This window comes from Ambystoma mexicanum, chromosome 9 (assembly GCF_040938575.1).
Source record: "Ambystoma mexicanum isolate Mex_15411 chromosome 9, UKY_AmexF1_1, whole genome shotgun sequence".
NCBI classification, from domain to species: domain Eukaryota; kingdom Metazoa; phylum Chordata; class Amphibia; order Caudata; family Ambystomatidae; genus Ambystoma; species Ambystoma mexicanum.
Window position 1 is genome coordinate 435,449,053 of NC_090931.1, and position 19,387 is coordinate 435,468,439.

The 19,387-nt window shown below is 43.1% G+C and overlaps 1 protein-coding gene across 3 annotated transcripts in view; it reads left to right on the forward strand.

Annotated features, from left to right (window-relative positions):
• The window catches only part of RASL10B (RAS like family 10 member B), a 654,925-nt gene extending 635,960 nt beyond the window's left edge, over positions 1 to 18,965 (forward strand). For all 3 annotated transcript variants that reach the window (XM_069614917.1, XM_069614920.1, XM_069614918.1), the window contains 2 exons: positions 2,204 to 2,280; positions 18,873 to 18,965. In XM_069614917.1, coding sequence (XP_069471018.1) covers positions 2,204 to 2,279 — 76 coding nt within the window. In that variant the 3' untranslated portion in view covers position 2,280; positions 18,873 to 18,965. The remainder of the gene's footprint in view (positions 1 to 2,203; positions 2,281 to 18,872) is intronic.
• The last annotated feature ends 422 nt before the right edge of the window (positions 18,966 to 19,387 follow it).

The following is a 19,387-nucleotide window of genomic DNA, read 5'->3' on the forward strand; positions in this document are numbered from 1 at the left end:
GGGGTGGTATAGTAAACCTTCTTTATTTGGGCAAACTTGTATGAGTGCCCCCCCATGGAGATGGATGAGAATTGAGGAGTCTCCCCCGGCATTCCTAGGTTAAACAATTTAAGCCATAACTGGGCCCTATCCACTAAATCAAAGGCCAGTGAAAGATCTATGGCTGCGAAGTAGAAGGGGGTGGGAGGGGCATTATCCTTCCAAGCCTTCTCTTGCAATATAGATACCAGTAGACCACCCGCTTCCGTCCCTACTTCATTTCTGGACCCAAATTACTGAGCCGCCAGAATAGTGTTTCGATCTGACCATTCCTCTATCTGTTTTAATATGAACCCTGGAAAGATTTTTGAATCTGCATCCAAAAGCTCGATTGGACGATAATTTGTCAGACAATTCCTGTCGCCCTTTTTATATATATCGGCACCACATATGAAAAAATGCCAGGAGGCTAGAATGCTCCCAGTCAGAATAATATCCACAACAGTATTGAGAGGGCCTTTGCCCATAAATCGGGATTCCCTTTAAATTTGGCATTCGAGAGACGATTCGACCTGGCCGTACAAGATGAACCGGCTTTCTGTATCTGAAGTTTAACATTGGATATTGGAAACTCAAAATCACAACGGTTATGTTTTAGGAGGTCCAGACCTACAGCAGGCCGTTCATTGGATGCATAAAGAGACCCACAATGTCCAGCCCAAACCACCCCCAAAATGGAGGTGGTTTGTGTCATAATATGGGTAGATTGCAAGGTGTTCACCAGGATCCAGAATTGTCTCGAGGACTTGTTTTTTAGGGCTGCGAGCATGGATTCACTGTCAGATTGATACATTGCAGTTCGATGACCTTTGAGCCAATTTTTTAATTTTTGTTTTTCTTGCCTCACGCCCAACAGTTACACCTCCACCTACAGCCACTTTTTTATATTCAACGTCCTTCTTTATTATAAGAATATTTTTGAACATGGACCAAGCTGTCAAAGACTTAATTATGTCTTGAAGTTCTCTTTCTAGTTCCAGGGCTCCTTACTGATTTATTTATAAGTGTTCAACATAGGAGCAGAAATGATCATGTGTGAATAGAGACCCCTTATTTTCAATTGTTGTTACGCAAAGTCGGTTAAAAAAAGTGCATTTAATTTTTGCACATTTCCATTGTGCCACAGAATTCTGGATTTCGAAATATTCAGCTCCAGGGGAACACAGTATGCATTCCGGATGTTAATTCCCAGCCTAAAGGACAAAACTACTTCCAGTATCCTATGATCACTCTACAGAGTGTTTCTAATATTAAAAACTTGAGTCACGTCAATCAAGGTTTTAGACATAAATATATCGTCAATCGTGAAAAAAGGTTGGACCAGAGTTGTCCCTGCAATTTCTTTCTACTACACCCCAGAGGGCCACCTATTATGAGACTCTTTTTTTTTCTCTTTCCTGTAATGAAGTTAGGAGCCCCAAGTCTTTTTCCACTGGGAACCCATTGACCCCCTACCATATCATTGCATCATTTAGATCCCCCGGAGCTGTCCTCATCCCATCTGTGATAAGGGAGTTGATTTTCGCTATTGTTTCCTGAAGATTTGAATCTGTATTCCAATAGATGTTAATGATTAAGAAGAGTTGGACTGGCAGGCAAACTTTTACCTCCAGCGAGATAGCCAGGGCACAGTGGTATACATGCATACATTTTATTATTTCCATGTCCTCCCCATTTCTAATGGCGATTACAAGACTGCCTGAGGGGCGTCCTCTCAAGCCCTTTAAGGCGAGCTCAGACCGAACATCACGTAGAGTTAGAGCTAACCATCTCCAGCTAGTATCTTGTTCTTCATTGCGTAGGACCTTTCCACTCCTCTGGATTATCTCCCCGTCCTGAACAGCCCTGTCATCTCTTACACCATGAATACCGTACTTTGAGTTAGAAAATCTGGGGCTAAAAGTTAGAATATCATAGCCCAGTTTATTAAATTGATTTACCTTTAGCAGTAAGGTATTGTATACTGTGCGGGAATGCAGAACCAGGCACACATGATCATAGCAATCCAGATACATAAAATCAACCAATTTTATGTCTGCCTGTGAGAGCTTGACCACAGTATTGTATAAATAAAAGTCTGAGCCAACAAGTAGTTTGTATGGAATTCAACGAGAACCCAAATATTTTTATTAACAGTATTTTCGCTCTTTTTTTTTCGTTGCAGTTTCAAAGAAAAGGATACGTCTTTTGTGCGGGACCTTGCCAACTTGGTATCAGGATTGGCAGTTCTTCAGGCTTAAGGTAAGTTATCTGTCTCTTTAACATCCATTGACTTCATCCTTTGAGGTCTGAGGGTATTTCCCTTATTTCAGTAAAAACAGTTCAAAACAACTCTTTCCTTTTCTACATTTGGTGTTCTATTCTTTCTCTTGTCTTCCTTTCATTAATTTGTTTAGTCTCTCTTCCTCTGTCTTCCCTTCTATGGTTGTTTTACGCTTAGCACAAACATGTTTAATGACTCATCTTGTAGTTTGCTTGGAGAGGCTAAGGTTGAGAGTGTCCCTTTAGAACACACAGTCCCACAGATCATGCAGCCTCTCCTAAACATGGTAATTCCTTTCACATGAAATTATAAATACTTCTTCAAACTTCCCTTTCAATTTAGCTCTTTTTTATATAGACCCCGGATGCAGTGTCACACTCTCTCTCTCTTTAAGGCCAGTCTCTTAAAGAAACTCTTCAGGTTGCTGCTTTTCTTCACAGCCGCATATTACAGTCTTTATCAGGCACTCGGTTCCCACTGGAATAGCACTTAAGCAGGGCGGCTCCTCTACTTACAGTTTCTTGAAGCCTGTAACGATATCCTTCATTCAAGGACGAAACGCTAGGGACAACACATCGATCGGTGTTCTCTTTCGTATTTCTCTTTGATCTCACTTGTTTATCGGCGCAACGGCGCCTTCTGCGTCCCTCTTCAAAAGACACCACAATCAACTGTTCCTTTCCTGACACGGTTGTCTTCTTCGATTCAGTGCTCGGTTTCTTCCCTCTCAAGTAAGCGGCAACGATCGCTTTGTAGAAACTGACAAACAACCTCACTGACTGCGTCCCTCTTGAAAAGACGCCTGCGATCAGCTGTTCCTCTCCGGACACTGCTGCCTTCTTCTATTCAGCGCGGCGTTTCTCCCCACTTGAGTAAGCGACAGCGATCGCTTAGTAGAAACTGACACACAACTTCGCCGAATCGCACAACGGCGCAACTTTGTTTATCTTTCAGCCTGAAGCTAATAACAGCGTCTTCCCTTCACGACGCCTCTTCAATACGCCCAAAAATAACCGTCTTTTTCTCCCTCCTCCCCGCGAGGCACCGTCTCCTAGGTAACAAAACATGAGAGCCAAGCCATTAGAGGAAAGTACATACACTGTTTATACAGGTAGGACTTCCTGGTTTATGTCTTCATTAGGTATTATGGTACAGGTGAGTCTACTTCATCTAAACATACTGTCACACTGCCCTAGGAAATAGTCTGAGGCTAGGGATTTCATTTAGCAAGGCCAAAACCCTCCATCTGTTCGATGAGTCAGGGCCACCATAGCCAAACATATAATACAGGATTACTCTTGGATCATCTGGGTAACAAGGTTGCCTCCAAGGTATTGTATTTAGTTGGCTATTAAAAACTGATTTGGGCGCCCTCACTTCCCTCCCACACCTGGGTGCAGCCAGAGAATTCGCACCATTGCAGTTAGTATCCATAATCTTAGTGGAAATTTCACCCCCATTAGGTGCCAGGTCCCTAAATTTGAGCTAATGAGGCCCAGTCCCTTGTTCCATGTATCAATGGGCCATCATTAGGTGCTCGTCCAGGATGATTTTCTTATTTTTTTTCTCCAGTTCCTGTTGGGATCCAGCATCACTATGAATTGTTTGTGCACAAGCTGATTTCCTGTGGATCCCGGAATCCACTTGGTTCATCAGCAAGGGCGCCGTAGGTCCCTGTAAAGAAGTGGGCAATAAACACAATGACTGGTGACCCAACATGTGGGACAAGGTATTTCTTACCATTGATTCTAGGCACTGGTTTTTCAGGGGGGATTCTTCCTCCTGAGGCACATAGACCGGTAGGTTACCGAAAGGCTTTTCACACCTCGGTGTTAAGACTGTCATTAGCTCCATTGTTCGTGAGGGCAATTGTGGTTAAGGCCCAGGGTAGATGAGATTGAAGTTTGGCCTCTACAGCAGAATTCAAAGTTCCAGACTGGGCAATTTCATCATTTATGGTAATGATCTCTCCCCTTTCATCACATTTTTTTTTTGTTTGCTTTGTTCCTTAATACAAGAAGAGGGCGAGATTCTGATTTTATCCCTCATCTCCAACTTCTTGGAAAAAAGTTGATACATACATCCCAGCCCTCTTAACACTTGCAGAGTCTATCCCTGCAACAGGCCTATTTTGATTAACCCTTTTTTCCCTTTGTTTCATTTAATCAGTTAGGGTGTTAGTAGCTGCGCCCAAGCCCTCCTGGCCAGCACAGCCCTCTTACTCCACCACCATATCCAATCCAGAGCCATAATCACTGCAATCAACCAGTTCTTCCCTTACCATGTCCCGCCAGGAATTACGGGTGGGTTTATTAGCCCCTTTCCTAGAGACTTCTTTGTGAGGTTTAGACTTCTTTCACAAAGCCGGATGAGTGTCCAGAAATGAGAGGTCCCGCTCAGGCTCTAATCTACCCTCCGGCCGAACATCCGCCGTGCCGTCCCCATCGTTGCCAGCATGCCCCAGGGGCGAGCTCCCTGAATCCATAATTAGTGGAGACTAATCACCGTCCTCCACCTCCAACAACATGCAATCAGCGGGGACGGGCGGAGAAGGGGGGAGGGGAGTGCAAGAGCCCGTCTCAAAGTGTTACTGACTGGTGTCAAAACAAGTGGCGCGGGCAGTATGTCATCATACATCCGCGTCCCCATAGACTTTTGCTTCTGGGTTACGAAGGCAAGGCTTCATTTCACCACAGTATGACAGCAGCGCTGCTTCATTATGCTCAGAATTGATGTTTAACAAGATTTGCATCAACGCACACCCCCCTTAAGGAACAGAGAAAAGCTAACCTCAGCTCTTTCAACCGCGAGACAGCGAACAGGCACTTAGGAGACACTCCAGGTTGCATGCGCCTGTCCCCGTATCTTTGTAGAGGCAGCCGCACCAGAGTGGGCGTGGCTTTGGGCCAATATAATAATTCACAAATATCTACAGAAATAGAAAGGGAGCATGTCAATTACACGTGTACTAAGGAGATAGGTCTTCAAATATAAATAGGTGTATGAGTCCACATACTTTTAAATTTAAGTACGATTTGAAAAAAGTCCAAAGGCAGTCCGTGCAGTGTATTCAGGCAAACGGGCACTCAGGAGGCCCTCCGGGTTGCACGTGTGTGGTTGCGTGCGGCCCCGTATCTTTGTAGAGGCGGGAGCACCAGAGAGGGCGTGGCTTCACGCCAATATAATAATTCACAAATATTTTTAAATCCACAATAGAGTAGGATTTGAAAAAAGTCCAAAGGCAGTCCATTCAGCCTGTCCAGGCAAACGGGCACTCAGGAGGCCCTCTGGGTTGCACGTGCGTGTATGTGCGCAGCCCCATATCTTTGTAGAGGCAGGAGTACCAGAGTGGGCATGGCTTTGCGCCAATATAATAATTCACAAATATTTCCTATTTGGGAAAAGGCCACATCAATAATAGGTCAAGGCTGTAGTGGGGGCTGAAGGGGATATTTGAGAACTGGTCTTGTTGTTCACGTTGGTGTAAATTCCAGGCCATTAGAAAAGGCATAATAGTTGTGCCTGTGTTTTGGTTGTCCCAAATGGCCACCTGTCAAGTGGAAGTGGGACATTTCTAACACCATTTTCTTATGGCTTTTAGGAACCATTATCTTAGACCTGGGAGTACCATCGGGACAAAGATTTCCACTATACAATAGCCCAGACTTTAGAAAAAGAAATGGTCCCCCTTTTCGTCTGCCCTCCTGTTCAAATAATACATGAAGGAAATCTCAAATAACAAGGGGTCATTCCTTTGAGCGAATGCCACACCTGGAATAATCTCTGTTTCCTCCCCAAGGACCTTTGCTGGTACCGCCTCAGATATATTTTAGGAAGCTTCATGTGACTCCCCAAAACCTTTGGTCCCCCTCTCAGTTATATCAGCTTTGTGGGATTTCCCCTGGCCTGCGCTCTTGCTTACCCACAGTTAGTTTCCCAGGAAGGAAACGGGGATTTGTGTGCCAAAATGGGGAGGAATATCTCTGTGGATAAGCAAGAGGACAGGCCAGGGGAAATCCCACCCACAAAAAATGTAAGGGACCAAAAATGTGACAAACACCTGTATTATTTAATACCAAAATAAAACAGGGACAGGTATGGACATGAAGATTTTCCACTCTCTGAAATGCTTCCAGGTTTGACACAATCTTAAAAACAGGTGTGACATCACAATTGACGTTTCATTTCTGAAAACCTAAAGTGGGAGGCAATTGGTTAGGGGAAATGAACTATATACATAGGGTTCCCAGCTTGTTCTTATCCTGGATAGCCTGCAGGTTTAGTGATTCTTCAATTGATCCAGGATAGGGGCGATAGGGTTGCCTCGCTGAGTAGTGTCTCTCATACCTGCAGTGTAGTGGAGGTGAGTCAGAGACCACGATTGATGTGCATCTTCAAGTTCTATAACATCGGGACAGAGGAGGGGGCTACGAAATGAATGACACATTAATGTGTCTCTCTTCATGTCCCCCTCTGGTCAACTCCTTTACTACATTCCTCAGAGGCCCCGCCCCTCTGTAAGGCATCTTCTGGATCCATATCTTCGCCACCCCCCTCAGATCATCTTGATTCTTTACATGTTCATCCATACTCCAGGTAATATAGCAACACTCCACGTCTGGTTGTTTGAATTCTAAAAATGCTATGTTATGGAAACAAAATATAACAAGATCACAGAGACACAGGAATCGGATTATTTCAAAGCAAAATGCATCTTTATTTTATGCATGATAGAATGTCACTAATCACTATGATGCAGCACTCTTAGAGCATGAAATACAAGGAAAAAAAGAAGATAAAGTAAATACCAGCTAAAATAAATAAAAAATAAATTCCTAGAGTGCTAGTAAGCAACGCTCAGTCACGCGCCTGGCACAGGCCTGTCCTCTTGCTTATCCACAGCGATATTCCTCCCCATTTTGGCACCCTTAATTTGCTCCAAACTTGGCCATCATTCTGGAAACATAGTTATGCATTCTTGAGAGGTATTATGGGTTCGAATCCTGCTTCGTTTTGGAATATTCTGCCCCTTCATTGAGGCACTCCTCATTCTCGGTACTAATTTTACTGGCACAGCCAGGAGTGCCTGTGCCTTGCTCCCCATCAATCCTGTAAACACCTGTCTGTATGCTAGTAGTTGTGGTCTTTCCCAACACCCAGGCATGCCCCCTATCTCTTTTCCCAGTCATGCCCCCTACCTCTTTTCTTCCTGTTCTTGGACATTGCAACTCCTTCTTGGTCACTATTCTAGTTTCCCCTCTGTTTGGGCCGTCCAGTATGTACTGTATCGTGTTATCCCTGCTCCAGTAGTCCTCTATCATTGCTTTTGTTTTTATTTAACTATCCTGAAAACGGAATGTTTATTTTTTTACATCCACCGCAAAGTGGCCCATTACCCTTGAAACTGACCACTAGTTGTGAAAAGCGCCAGATGCATTGGGCACTGTGCTCTAGTTGCGGGGATTTCAGTGGCACAAATGTCCTGGAGGCTGCCATGCCATAGGAAATGAGAGAACACACATAGCAGCTTTCCCTTGATGTCTCTCTCCCCACACGGGTAATTTGTTGGTACAACATATTATTAGTCACGTGAGCCGAACTAGTCCTATACGATTGTATGTTCTCAAATTGTTGTTGACACTTCTTTTGAGCCATCTTATTTCTTAAGTGGTACTGGTGAAGGGCTGGGTCACTTCTTCAGTTACCAGGACAACAGGGGTGACATTTGTGACATTGAATCGTGTGCATGATAAAGAACTGCTTTCTTTAATGCTAGGAGGGTAAAAAGGTAGAGACAGCAGAATGCAAAAAAAAATTCTGAATTTGCTTTCGTTGTTGGATCCATATGCTGCAGCTGTAGATGTTCATTGCGTTGTCCGTGGGCGAAAAGTCTGTGCTTGGCAAAATCTACTACACTCATCATCGTGCATATATATTAAAGGAAAAAACTTAGTTGCAGGGACGTTAATGTGAGAACTTAACGCAACAAAACCCCTGAAATTCAACTAAAGCCTCCTTAACTTCACACCCCCTGTTGCGCATCCTATGACCAAAATGATGACATCACAGATCACATCACTAATTACATTACAACACTAACAAGCATTAAGGATGGCCTTCAGCCACGGTCAGTGTGCATGGGCAAATATATTTTAACACATGAGTGGGTTCGAATCATGGCCTTCAGTCATGGACACTGGCCACAGTCTTCACCCATGTGCACTGTATGTTTTATAACACTAACAGGCCCTCAACAATAGACTTTGCCATTCACCAGTGGCTATAGCTTTCAGTTGTGTCCACTGTATATTCCATACACTAATCAGCCACTAGCCATGGGCTTCAGCACAATACTGGCCAGTGGCCACAATCATTGGCTGTGCCCACTATATATTCGAATATGTAAATGGGCCTCACTAGCCATGGCCTTTGACCATGAGCAGTTTTTACATCTTTTGTCCATGTCTACTAACATACCATAAGCGATGGACTTCGGACGTGCCCACTGTGTACTATACAACACTAACCAACCCCTATCTTTGGCCTTTCGGCCGTGCCCACTTTGTAGTATATACACTAACCAGCCACTAGCCATGGTCTTCAACACAATACTAGCCAATGGCTACAGCCTTTGGCCATGCCGAATGTATATTCTAACATATTAATCGGCACTAGCTATGGCCTTTAGCTATGGCCACTGAGTACAGCTTTCAACATTTGCACACTGTATATTTTGAAACCGTGACAGGCCACTAGGCATGGCTTTTTAACCATGCATATTAGTATTTTGCAACACTAACTTACCACTAGCTATTCAAAACAAAGGGGGGTCTGGGAATCTCTCTACCAGCACGAATACAGCCCAATGACTTGTTCTTGGGTGAATAACCCCTGGGAGAGACTCTACCAAGTCTTTAGCTCACTGTCCCTTTTACAGAGAAGAAATTTCCCTGCATACCAGCCTTTGTCCTGCCCAGGGGCAGTCCAGCGCCAAAATGCTAGGCAATTCTCCTCTGAACAAGAGTACCATCAGTAAACCCATACACGTGTTTCAGCCTTGTTGGGCATCATCAGTGAGGTGAAACTGTTGCCTCTCTAAGAACAGTGAGCAAGGGGTCCACGTCTGGATCGCCCTGTTAACTTAGGGTGAAACCCAAAGTTAATTTATTCAAAACAAAACTTTCAAGAATTGACAGTAGCACGATTTAAAAAAAAATAATGCAAATGCTGTCTGTTATAAAATATTTAAAACCGAGAAAATACACGGCATTCAGGACTGTGGACTGTCTTCCATCCATGTAGTAACCGGCACCGACCCTGCTTAGTTTCAAAGTGATGAAGGATCCAGCCCCCTTAGGCCATGTTTCTCTAAGTGGTCTTTGTTAAGGAGAATCCTCAGAAATTTGCTAATTCCCTCCACCTTGGAGACCCCCAGCAACTTTGCTGGATTTTGAGGACTTGATTTTTTTAACCTGGAGAGAGTGAGACCCTTTTTCCCACTCTCTCATGGATTTTAGTGTGATTTCTGAGCTTTGTGTTTCTTTTGGTTGTGGAGTCTGACAAACTCCATAGGCATCATCTTTTACATTGTGTCATACAGCACCGTCAGTGCAGTGGCAGAGGGAAGTCTGTTAGATTTCCCCACGGTTTAAATACCTTCTCTGGGATAAACTACTGTTTCCCAGAGCAGTAAAGCGAAATTGACTTTACTTACATTTGTAACTTTCTAGACCCAGCACACACGATCTTACAATAGGGTGCTGGAGGGGTTACCTAGTATCCCCTTTGTCTAGCTTCTCATGTAACAATTTTATGTTACCCTTTCCTCGCTGAATGGCTGGTGGCAGTGGTTTCGTTTTAACTACTGTGGTGTGCATTTACCGTGGGCTACATTCGCAGCTGCAGTAAACCACCCAATGGTCCCATTTTTGTCAAAATGGCCGTGTCTTCTTTTTTCACCATTTCTTTGTGGAAAGGTCCTTCTTGAAATTGATTCTGCATGCCAAACCATGTTTGGTCCCATTATTCGCTTTGCCTTTGGTGGGATTCACAAGTGAAGCCCGCCTCTGGCTTCAGGTTGTCTGGGGTAGGGAGGAAGTGAGGGAGGTGCCCAAAACTCCCTGTACTTAGTCTCCTAGGAGACCCAAATGCACTCTGTAATGATTGGCCGGCTGACTGTCCAGCAAGGACAGCCACCCTGCTGGGTGACTGACAGCTAGGCTGGAATGAATGGGAGAGAACTGAATAAAAGGCAAGGCTTTTGGCTTGGAAGGCAGAGCCGATTACTGGACAAAGAAACTGAAGAAGAACTTGAGGAGGACGTCAGCTGTAACTCCTGGACCGTTGGTTTGCCCGGTGAAGCCATGCTGCTGTGCTGAAACTCCAAATTCGTATCGACAGAGAATCCCCTGCAAGGACGACTTCTCCCCTTGAGTTGGTGGGACCAATCAACTCCAAAATAAGCCACCTGGACATCCTTCTCGGAGCTGGTTGAATTTCTACAAAGTTGCTGCGGGAAACCGTATAGCCAGGGAGAGGAACACCAGATTGTGTGCGTTGCTTTTAAGCTGGCCTAGAGCTTCAGGAAGATCCTCTGGACTTCCAGGAAGCAGGACTGACCGAGCCTAAGCCCCCTCAACAGAGTGTGGGACCCCAGAAGCAATGTAATTCATCTCAACAGCCAGGAACCGCAGTGTTGCTATTTGCGGTAGACGCGAGTAGCTGTAACATTGAACAGTCACTGATTTGAAGACTGCTGGTTGTGAGCGGTGACCGGCCCATTGTAGTGCTGGAGTCCCCAGAAGTCCTCCCTCTTTTCCCCACAACAGGGGCCCAGGAACAGTGAGATCTGCAGAGCTGCACAGGAACAGAAGTCATCTGCTACACTTTTTCTTCAATTCAAAGGTACTGTACAAAGTCTGAGAGAATTTACCTCTTGCTGTAGAGTTGCTTGCATCTTCTACCACTCACAAGTCTAACGGCTTGCGGCCCTACATTTGATTCTTCTTTTCTTCAAAGACTTCTAAAACATTGTGCAAATACTTTTCTACTTCGCTACCAGAAGTGCTTCATCCTATGTAAGACTTTTGTCCTTTGACTTTGGCCTAGCCTGTTATACTGAATGACTCTGCTGTGAGGATCCAAAAGTATTTGCCTGCTTAAGAATATTTGTGGTCTCTTGTTGTTCTAATAACCTTTTCCTTTTACCAACTTATAACAGTATTCTAAATGCAAACAGTAAGATATTAATGTCCCCAGCTCCCTAGCTAGTGAAGTCACCTGAGGGTGCAGGTTGTGTCTGTGGGCCATCCCAAAAGTGTATTTACTGATTTAGAAACTAAGAGGGTACAGTATTGAAGTGTATTCGTGTGTTACTATTGTAATGCTCCCTTCTGAAGAAAGCTTATTTTAACTGACTGATGAATCAATTAATAATTGTTTATTCAAGAAACCTTGAGTGTAAGTGTTTATTTGAATTCTTGTCACTGTGAATCTCTGTGTAACTCCCATACAGCTCACATTGACCCCTCTTCAGAAAAGCCTGGCTGCTCAACACGCTACCAAAACTGTGTAGTACAAGCTTATACCAAAGGTTGGGTTTAAAATACCTGTAGTCAGAGTTGTTTGTAGTGTTCCCAGAGGCTACTGCATACAAACTTTGCCTAACAGTCTTGTAAGGTGGGCTCATTTATTAGGCAACATGGTTTTAGGGGGTGACTTGAAGTTAAGCATGACTCTCTGGTACAATAAAAAGTACAAGCCACTTACTGCCTTGCCCTCCAAAAGAGCCCCCAATGCCGCTCATCCTCAGAAGCCCAAGACTGCCACCGTTGTGGACCCCAAGCCACCCACCAGTTTCAAAGGCACCCTCATCAACGCACGATCACTAGGAGCTCATGTCATCGAAATCCATGACTTAATTATTGAACAAAACCTAGACCTAGTAGTAATCACAGAATCCTGGCTCCACCAAGCATCTGGACCTCTCCTAGCTCTTGTTATACCACCCAAATACTCTACCTTAGAACGGATAGAACCCACACCACAGGAGGTGGTATAGCCATCATAGCTAAGAGTAATTTACAACTAAGATCCTGTTCCATCGAAGACATTGTAGGGCATGAACTTCTGCTAGGTAAACTCGCTATGAATGAGAAAACCACCATCAATATAGTGGTGATCTATAGAACACCCAGCTCCAATATTCATCCCGAAGTAAACATTCCACTACTTCTTGCCCCACTCATTAAACCCAACGCTAAATGCATTATCCTTGGAGACCTGAATCTAGGCTTCAATGACAACTAAGACCACAAAAGCTGAAGTCTTACATTCAGCACTCAAAGACATGAATTTCACTCAATTGGTGAATACTCCTACGCATATCAAGAGCAGAACACTTGATTGGATCCTTTCACTTAATAGCAGACTAACTATGGACTCAATTACTCCCCATGGTTGGAACAACCACTTCTGCATAAAATTCACCCTCATATGAACCTTGTCCTCCAAGACCAAAGTAATGGACACCTACGAAGCTATAAATCCCCAAAAACTCACTGTAGAGAATTTTGCCGCCATCCTCAACACATTAGAAACTAATTTGGTCACCAGCAAGGACCCAAGTATCATCGCAGACTACTACCATAAATGCTGATCCTTACTATTGACAAGTAGTGCCTATAACAACCAAAACACGACGTGCTGACAAAAAGACCCACTTCTGGTTCGATGAAGAATTAGCTTCACTAAGAAGAACCAAGCGCTCCCTGGAACACGTCCATAATAAACACCCCACCCTTGACTCGCCCAACGCCTTCAAGGACGCTAACAAAATCTATAAAACAGCTATTATCTCCCATAAAGCCAATGCCTACAACACTCGCATCAGTAATGCCTCATCAGACTCTAAAGAACTCTTCTCTATCCTTGGAGAATTAGAAAATCCCACCCCAGTCACGACCCTGGCCAACTCGAGTAAAGAATGGTGCACCAGTATACAAGATGCACTAGCCTCTAAAATTGCTCTGCTACAAAACAAAAAAAATTACCAAAAGACTGGTCACGGAGAGTCAACAGAATATTTCGGTCCAGGAAAAGGAACTCCTTGCAATGAAGCTCGCCTGCGGGGAATGGCGCCACCTTTTACAAGGGGGTGCTTATCCATTCACCATACGGACCAATCACAAGAACTGTAAGGTGTTGCAATCCATGGACTGCGTGAACCCACACAAGGCCCGGTGGGCCCATTTCTTCACACAATATGATTTTGTTATTACTTAAATTCCAGGGAACCGAAATACTGTTGCAGATGCCTTATCCTGAAAGACGAACCTACAATCATCTGCCTCTTTTCAGTCAGAGAAGATGTCCCTGTGGGATATTTTTACCCATGCCGACGCGCCCCACTGCACCACTTTACCCTGGGAAAAGAAACAGCCAAAAATGGATGCGCTAACCCCTGTGCACGCAAAAATCTGCAAAACTGCATTTGGGTCACAATCACAAAAGGCTGCACACCCCTGTCACACACAGTCAAAGTGGAGGGGAAAACAGAACTCACTGTAGGAGAATGCCAGTGGGTGCTGTTACCGTTAACATGAAGCAAGGCCACAGAATTGGGCTAAAAAACCAAAAATGCCTTTTTTAACCTTCAAAGTGCTGTTTTGGCACTAGATTCTTTCATTTTTCAGTGAATCATTGAGAGTAAAAGAATTCCAAATCATCCAGTGTGGCCAGAGAAGCCGGCCTCATTTGACTGACAGCAGTTGAAAAATGTATCTCATAAGAAACCAGCCTAGCAACATTTCTTTCAGTTCCACAGGGGAAATGCAGCTAAAAATGGCAAAATATGTAACAATTTCAGCTGTGCAGAGAGAACTCCAAGCAAAGGCTGGATGCATACATCCAGACTGCAGACAAATCCCAGAACTGGTGCTGAATCAATGTTTGTGCGGCAGAGGAAACTCTGATATAAAGGATTCAGTTTAATGTGCTTTTTCCATGAAGAAGTGCAAAATCGCCTGTTTGCAGCTACTCCACTGCTAGCAGGAAGGCTTAATTGATGCTGAAGGTTCTCACATATTTAGAACAAAGACCTCATCAGACTTTTGTCTGTGCCCCAGCCTAGGAGAATGGCAGGTGAACACTGATCCCTTTAGGGGAGGGGCAGGAAACTTCCCTCTGGACCCCCAGCCTGATCAAAGGGATTTGACAGCTTTTGCCAGTTGAAAGTTACAAAGAAAAAAACTGCTAAAAGACATTTGTTGTTTAAAATGCCTATTTGTGATTAAGCTTTGAAAACCTTTAACTTTGCCCCATGAATGAGGACAAATCTAAAAATTGATAGTTATAAATCTAATGTTTGTGCTCTTTCTGTGAAGACGTGAGTGAACTCTGTACTACATAAGAAACCAAAGTTACGAAAAAAGAATAATTGTGGCAAAACTATTGATGCTGCAAATATAATATTGTATACCCATGTTCTAGGGGTGATTGCCCAGATATGTACTGAATTAGGAATTGTTAGGCCAAACTGTTATGATTAAAATTGACAAGATTCCATAGAACGACAAAGACAGCTCTCACTGAGATGGGAGTTAGATGGCAGGATAACCTACAAAATATGTAATGTATGTGTCCGATTTTATTAGAGGGCATACTTATAGAAATGTGCATTTGTGGGAAAGTTACATTTTGGTTCACATCAATGTGGAAATTCCCAAATCACATCATAAAATATGACAGCTCTTTCTGACTTCCAAACAGAAAGAGGCAAGTGCCTTTGACCACTCACAGCCGTGGGGGTGTGGTTTGGCATTCTGCCCCTACCATAAACTGAGTGATGTCACTTGGCATGATAAATATAAGAACTTCACCACACACAGACTCACACTGATTCCTGACTATATCTTGATCTCTGTGTGACGCTCTGATTCCTGACTTCTTCATTCTGTTCCAGAACATTTCATCTTGTCCTGATCCAGACTACTTTGCAAAACCAAGGCCCAGCATTTGATAAACTCTTTTCATCTAGGCCCAAATCTTGAACCATTCCAAACTTAAGGGAAATTAATTCTGATCCATTCTTGCTTGCTACCATTAAGGCTTGCCCTCTGAAACTCGTCATCCCACTAATCTACTGTGTCCAGTGACCAGAAGGGCCAATCCAATCCAATCTGAGGTGCAGTCCAATTGACCAGAACCGCCCAGCTGACAATTCTGCCAGAGGTGCCCTGCTGCCTGTAGACTGATCCGTGATGACCAGAACCTGATGGTCCAATCTGAAATGACAGTGGACTGTAAGTATCAATAGGAATCCTAGTGACCCATAATATATTTGCCTTGTCCTATCCCAATCTCAACCTATCCCATCTTTAACTTAAGAACCTTTAACCTTGTCAGAACCATTCTTGCAACCCTGTTTACAATCCTGAAGTAATTCCCATAAAGAAAATGTAATATCCACCACGTGAAGAGCTACAAGCGGCCGTGCGTAACTGTGGAGATTCACGGGATGGCATTCTCTTTTTCTTAGTCATTAATATAGTTTAAATAAAACCAATCTGTAATTTTTAAAACTGAATTTCTGCCTATCTCTGTTCTATTTTTCTTATTAAACTTGCATAACTACTTCAATTTTATAGCTAGAGACTTAATTTCAACTCTCACTTAAACCTAAGACCTCTAGCTACATCCACAACCAAAAACCCAAAACGGTATATTTGACCTATAAAAGTCGCATAGGCAAATCTAGGCGTGAATTCGCATTTTGCAAAAGTTTTACACGTGTTTTTTCCCTTTCAAAGTGTTTCTGAACTTCCATTCTGATCTAAAGTGTGTATTGTTGCTCATATTGTAGCTTATGTTTGCTAGGGCCTGTTAAGTGTTGATTCACTTTTCTCACTTATTTGGGGAGGGAGGATTGCATTCAAACCCTGTACTCTGTTCTTCATTCCTAAATACATGCTGCTTTCTTACATCTATGTAGTGTTGCTCATTTGTGAATTGAGAACTTTGCAGGGGTAAACTTTAACCTAGACGCTATCTTTTCACAGGCCAAAACTGTTCTTTTCCTGTGTTTTCTATTCTGTATTGCCATAAGTGAATTCAATTGCTTTACTTACTTTCTGAATTGTTTTGTCACCACATTGGTGATTGCTGCCATATATATATATATATATAAAAAAATGTGTGCTGATTTGAATTTCAAATAAATATATAAATACCTTAACCAACCAGCCTTATTCCTGGTCCACTGTGGGCGGGGGGGGGGGTATTTTGAGACGGGTGTGATATGAGTGGTATATCACACAGAATATTGAACCTGTAGACACAATAAATTATTTCATCTGTGTATTACATGCTAGGCGAGACCCGGGTGTATTGCATGATTGAAATCCTTAGCAGATTTTGCGGGCTCGTGCCGTGATTTTGAGTTCAAGTTACCACCTGTGACTGTCTAACACAACATACTAGCCTGCAGGGTACAGATACCTTGCTGGGTTGGTGTACTGTGCTACACTGTACACGCACCTCTCAAAATAAATACTCCAAAAATCAGCCCTGTTTGTAAAAGTAAATTCACCCTAAAATAAGTCATAAGGCAATTGATATTTCCAAAATAGCTATCCCAGTAGACATTAATATGGCTAGGGAACACCTCCTGCACAAACTGTTTGTCAGGGTGAGTGGCCAGAACAGAATGAGCAGATCTGGCTTCAAGAAATCAAAGAACAGGTCACTGCCATGGACCTAGATGCATGGCAGGACAAGGGCCCATTACACCAAGCTCTTAGTGAACTGTACATGGCCCCAAAAGCTAAGGAGTAGCAGACAAAAATTGCCAGAATAGCGGCCTACCTATACCCCCACATAGGAGTAATGCAGGAAAAGCATGCAGAAAACATAGTTCTAGAAAAGAATCAAGTGGAAACACTGGAGAAAATCCAAACTGATCTACACTCTGCAGAGCAAAGGCTACGAAAGAGCCATGAATCAGAGACAGAAGCTAGGCAGTATCTGACAAAACTAAAGGAAGATCTGGCTCTCCTAGAGCAAGAGAAGGCAGAGCAAGATACCCAAGTTCAGGCACTGAAAGGTGAGTGTCAGGAAAGGGTTGACTCTTTACAACAGAGTCAACAGAAGCTGGCACAACAATTAACTTTTCATAGAGTCTGCTCAGAACAGGTGGTTATCATACAGGACCAGATAGGCAAATTAAAAGAGGAAAACAATACATTAATTATTGAAGATCTACAATCTGAAACAGAATTTGATGAAGAGCGCCAGAAGTCCAACGCATTTAAAAAACAAAGGGATGACCTGGCTGCATATAGGGGCACCCTAAATCAGGAGAGGGACGCCTTAGGTCAGGAAGTCAGCCAATTAGAAACCAAGCTAGAGGAAAGAAAGCTGGCTCTCCAGGAGCTCAAGGAAGTTAAAACAGAATATGAGAAGCTATTAGAGCACACCAGGTGGGTGGAGGATGCTCTGGAAAAGAATAACCAGACCAATGATGCTAAAACTCAGGAGGTGAGTCTCCTGCAGCACAAATTGGCCCAGTATTTTCAGACAAGGCAGGAAGCACAGAGGGACAATGAGGCTCTATGTGAAAAGAATGAAAGGCTCCACAAACAGATAGCTATGCAAGAGCAAATCATTGAGACCAGTAAAGTCTTAATAGAGGAGCAAACAAGTCAGATTTTGGCATACCACCAGGGAATAGGGGCTAAAAGAGAAGAGATAGGGAGGAACAGAGACACCCCTGAGCATAACATCAGGACCCCTGTAATCGGGGACTCTAACCCCTTCAGTACCATAGACTCTGCCAGCTTCATGTCCACTGGCTCATATTATTTTACTGTGTCCCCACAGCTTTACGCTGATAGGAGATTCGGCTCCGTAATTTTTCTCTGACGGACCCCTTCTCTTTTAAAGTAAGTTGGGGAGTCCTTACTTATTAACTATTTATAATCTCAATTTGTAGCACTCCCCTTATTTTGACTACTATTATTATTTCTGGTTACATATTAGGTATTGGTCCACCACCAGATTAATTTGGTGATCTTGAGATATTAAGACTTCCTTTTGTCTTCATTTTCGACATCCACACTCTGTGGTAAGTGTTGTAACCTTGCCTCTTTACCGTTTTTTCTTTTTTCTTCTTCCTGACTGTACTAAATTGCAATCTTTTTACAATGTTTTTCTATTAAACCTCTCTCCAGACTGCATTGGGCGGTGATAAAAGTGTTGATTGCTTTAAATATTACTCAAGAATTGAGATTAGGTTTCTTTGAGTTATGAGCTCAATTTTGCTTTCTGTTTCCCCATGTTGAAACCCTAAATGTGTAAAAATTTGAATACCTACCATGAGTTATCTTGGTTGCTATACCAAAGTAGGGTAGACTTCCACCTTGTCTCTCTCCTTAAAAGTAATGGTATTTGCTATGAAACTGGAGGCTTCTCCTCTTAAAAAGTGGTCATATCTGCTATGAAATATCCTTATGCTTTTCAAAATTGTATTTACAATTAATGTACTAAGACATGCCTCTTTCCATTTTTTCTTTAGAAATTTGAAGAATTGTTGTATTTGCCCCTGAAGAAGAGTTATTTTACTCGAAACACGTTGGGCCTTTGTGTACAATAAAATACTATGTTTTCCTAAAAAAAGAAAAAGATTGCTCTCTTTGTTAGTGATCGCACTCATTGAACTGTCTCTCACTTATGAAATTACACTAAATGATTGTTATGTACTTTGTTAAAATACTACTATAAATGTTTTTCTGATATTCAGAAACTAGACAGTGTGCAGGGGAACGGGAGTTCCTAATACTCTTGTTAGGAACAACCATTTTTTGTTCATATGAACCAAGGGCCATGGGGAGGGTAGACTTCATCAGAATTGGTAACATGGGACTGACAGATCAGCGCCACCCACAAATTGATGGACAGGCATCTCTGTACAGATCCCCAAATATTAGGGCTAGCCTCTCTGATCAGGAAGACTCCTGTGAGGTGAGCGTCAGGGAACTGGATCCTCAAAAATACCACCTAGCAAAGGATCAGTTTGTCAAATTTGGTGGG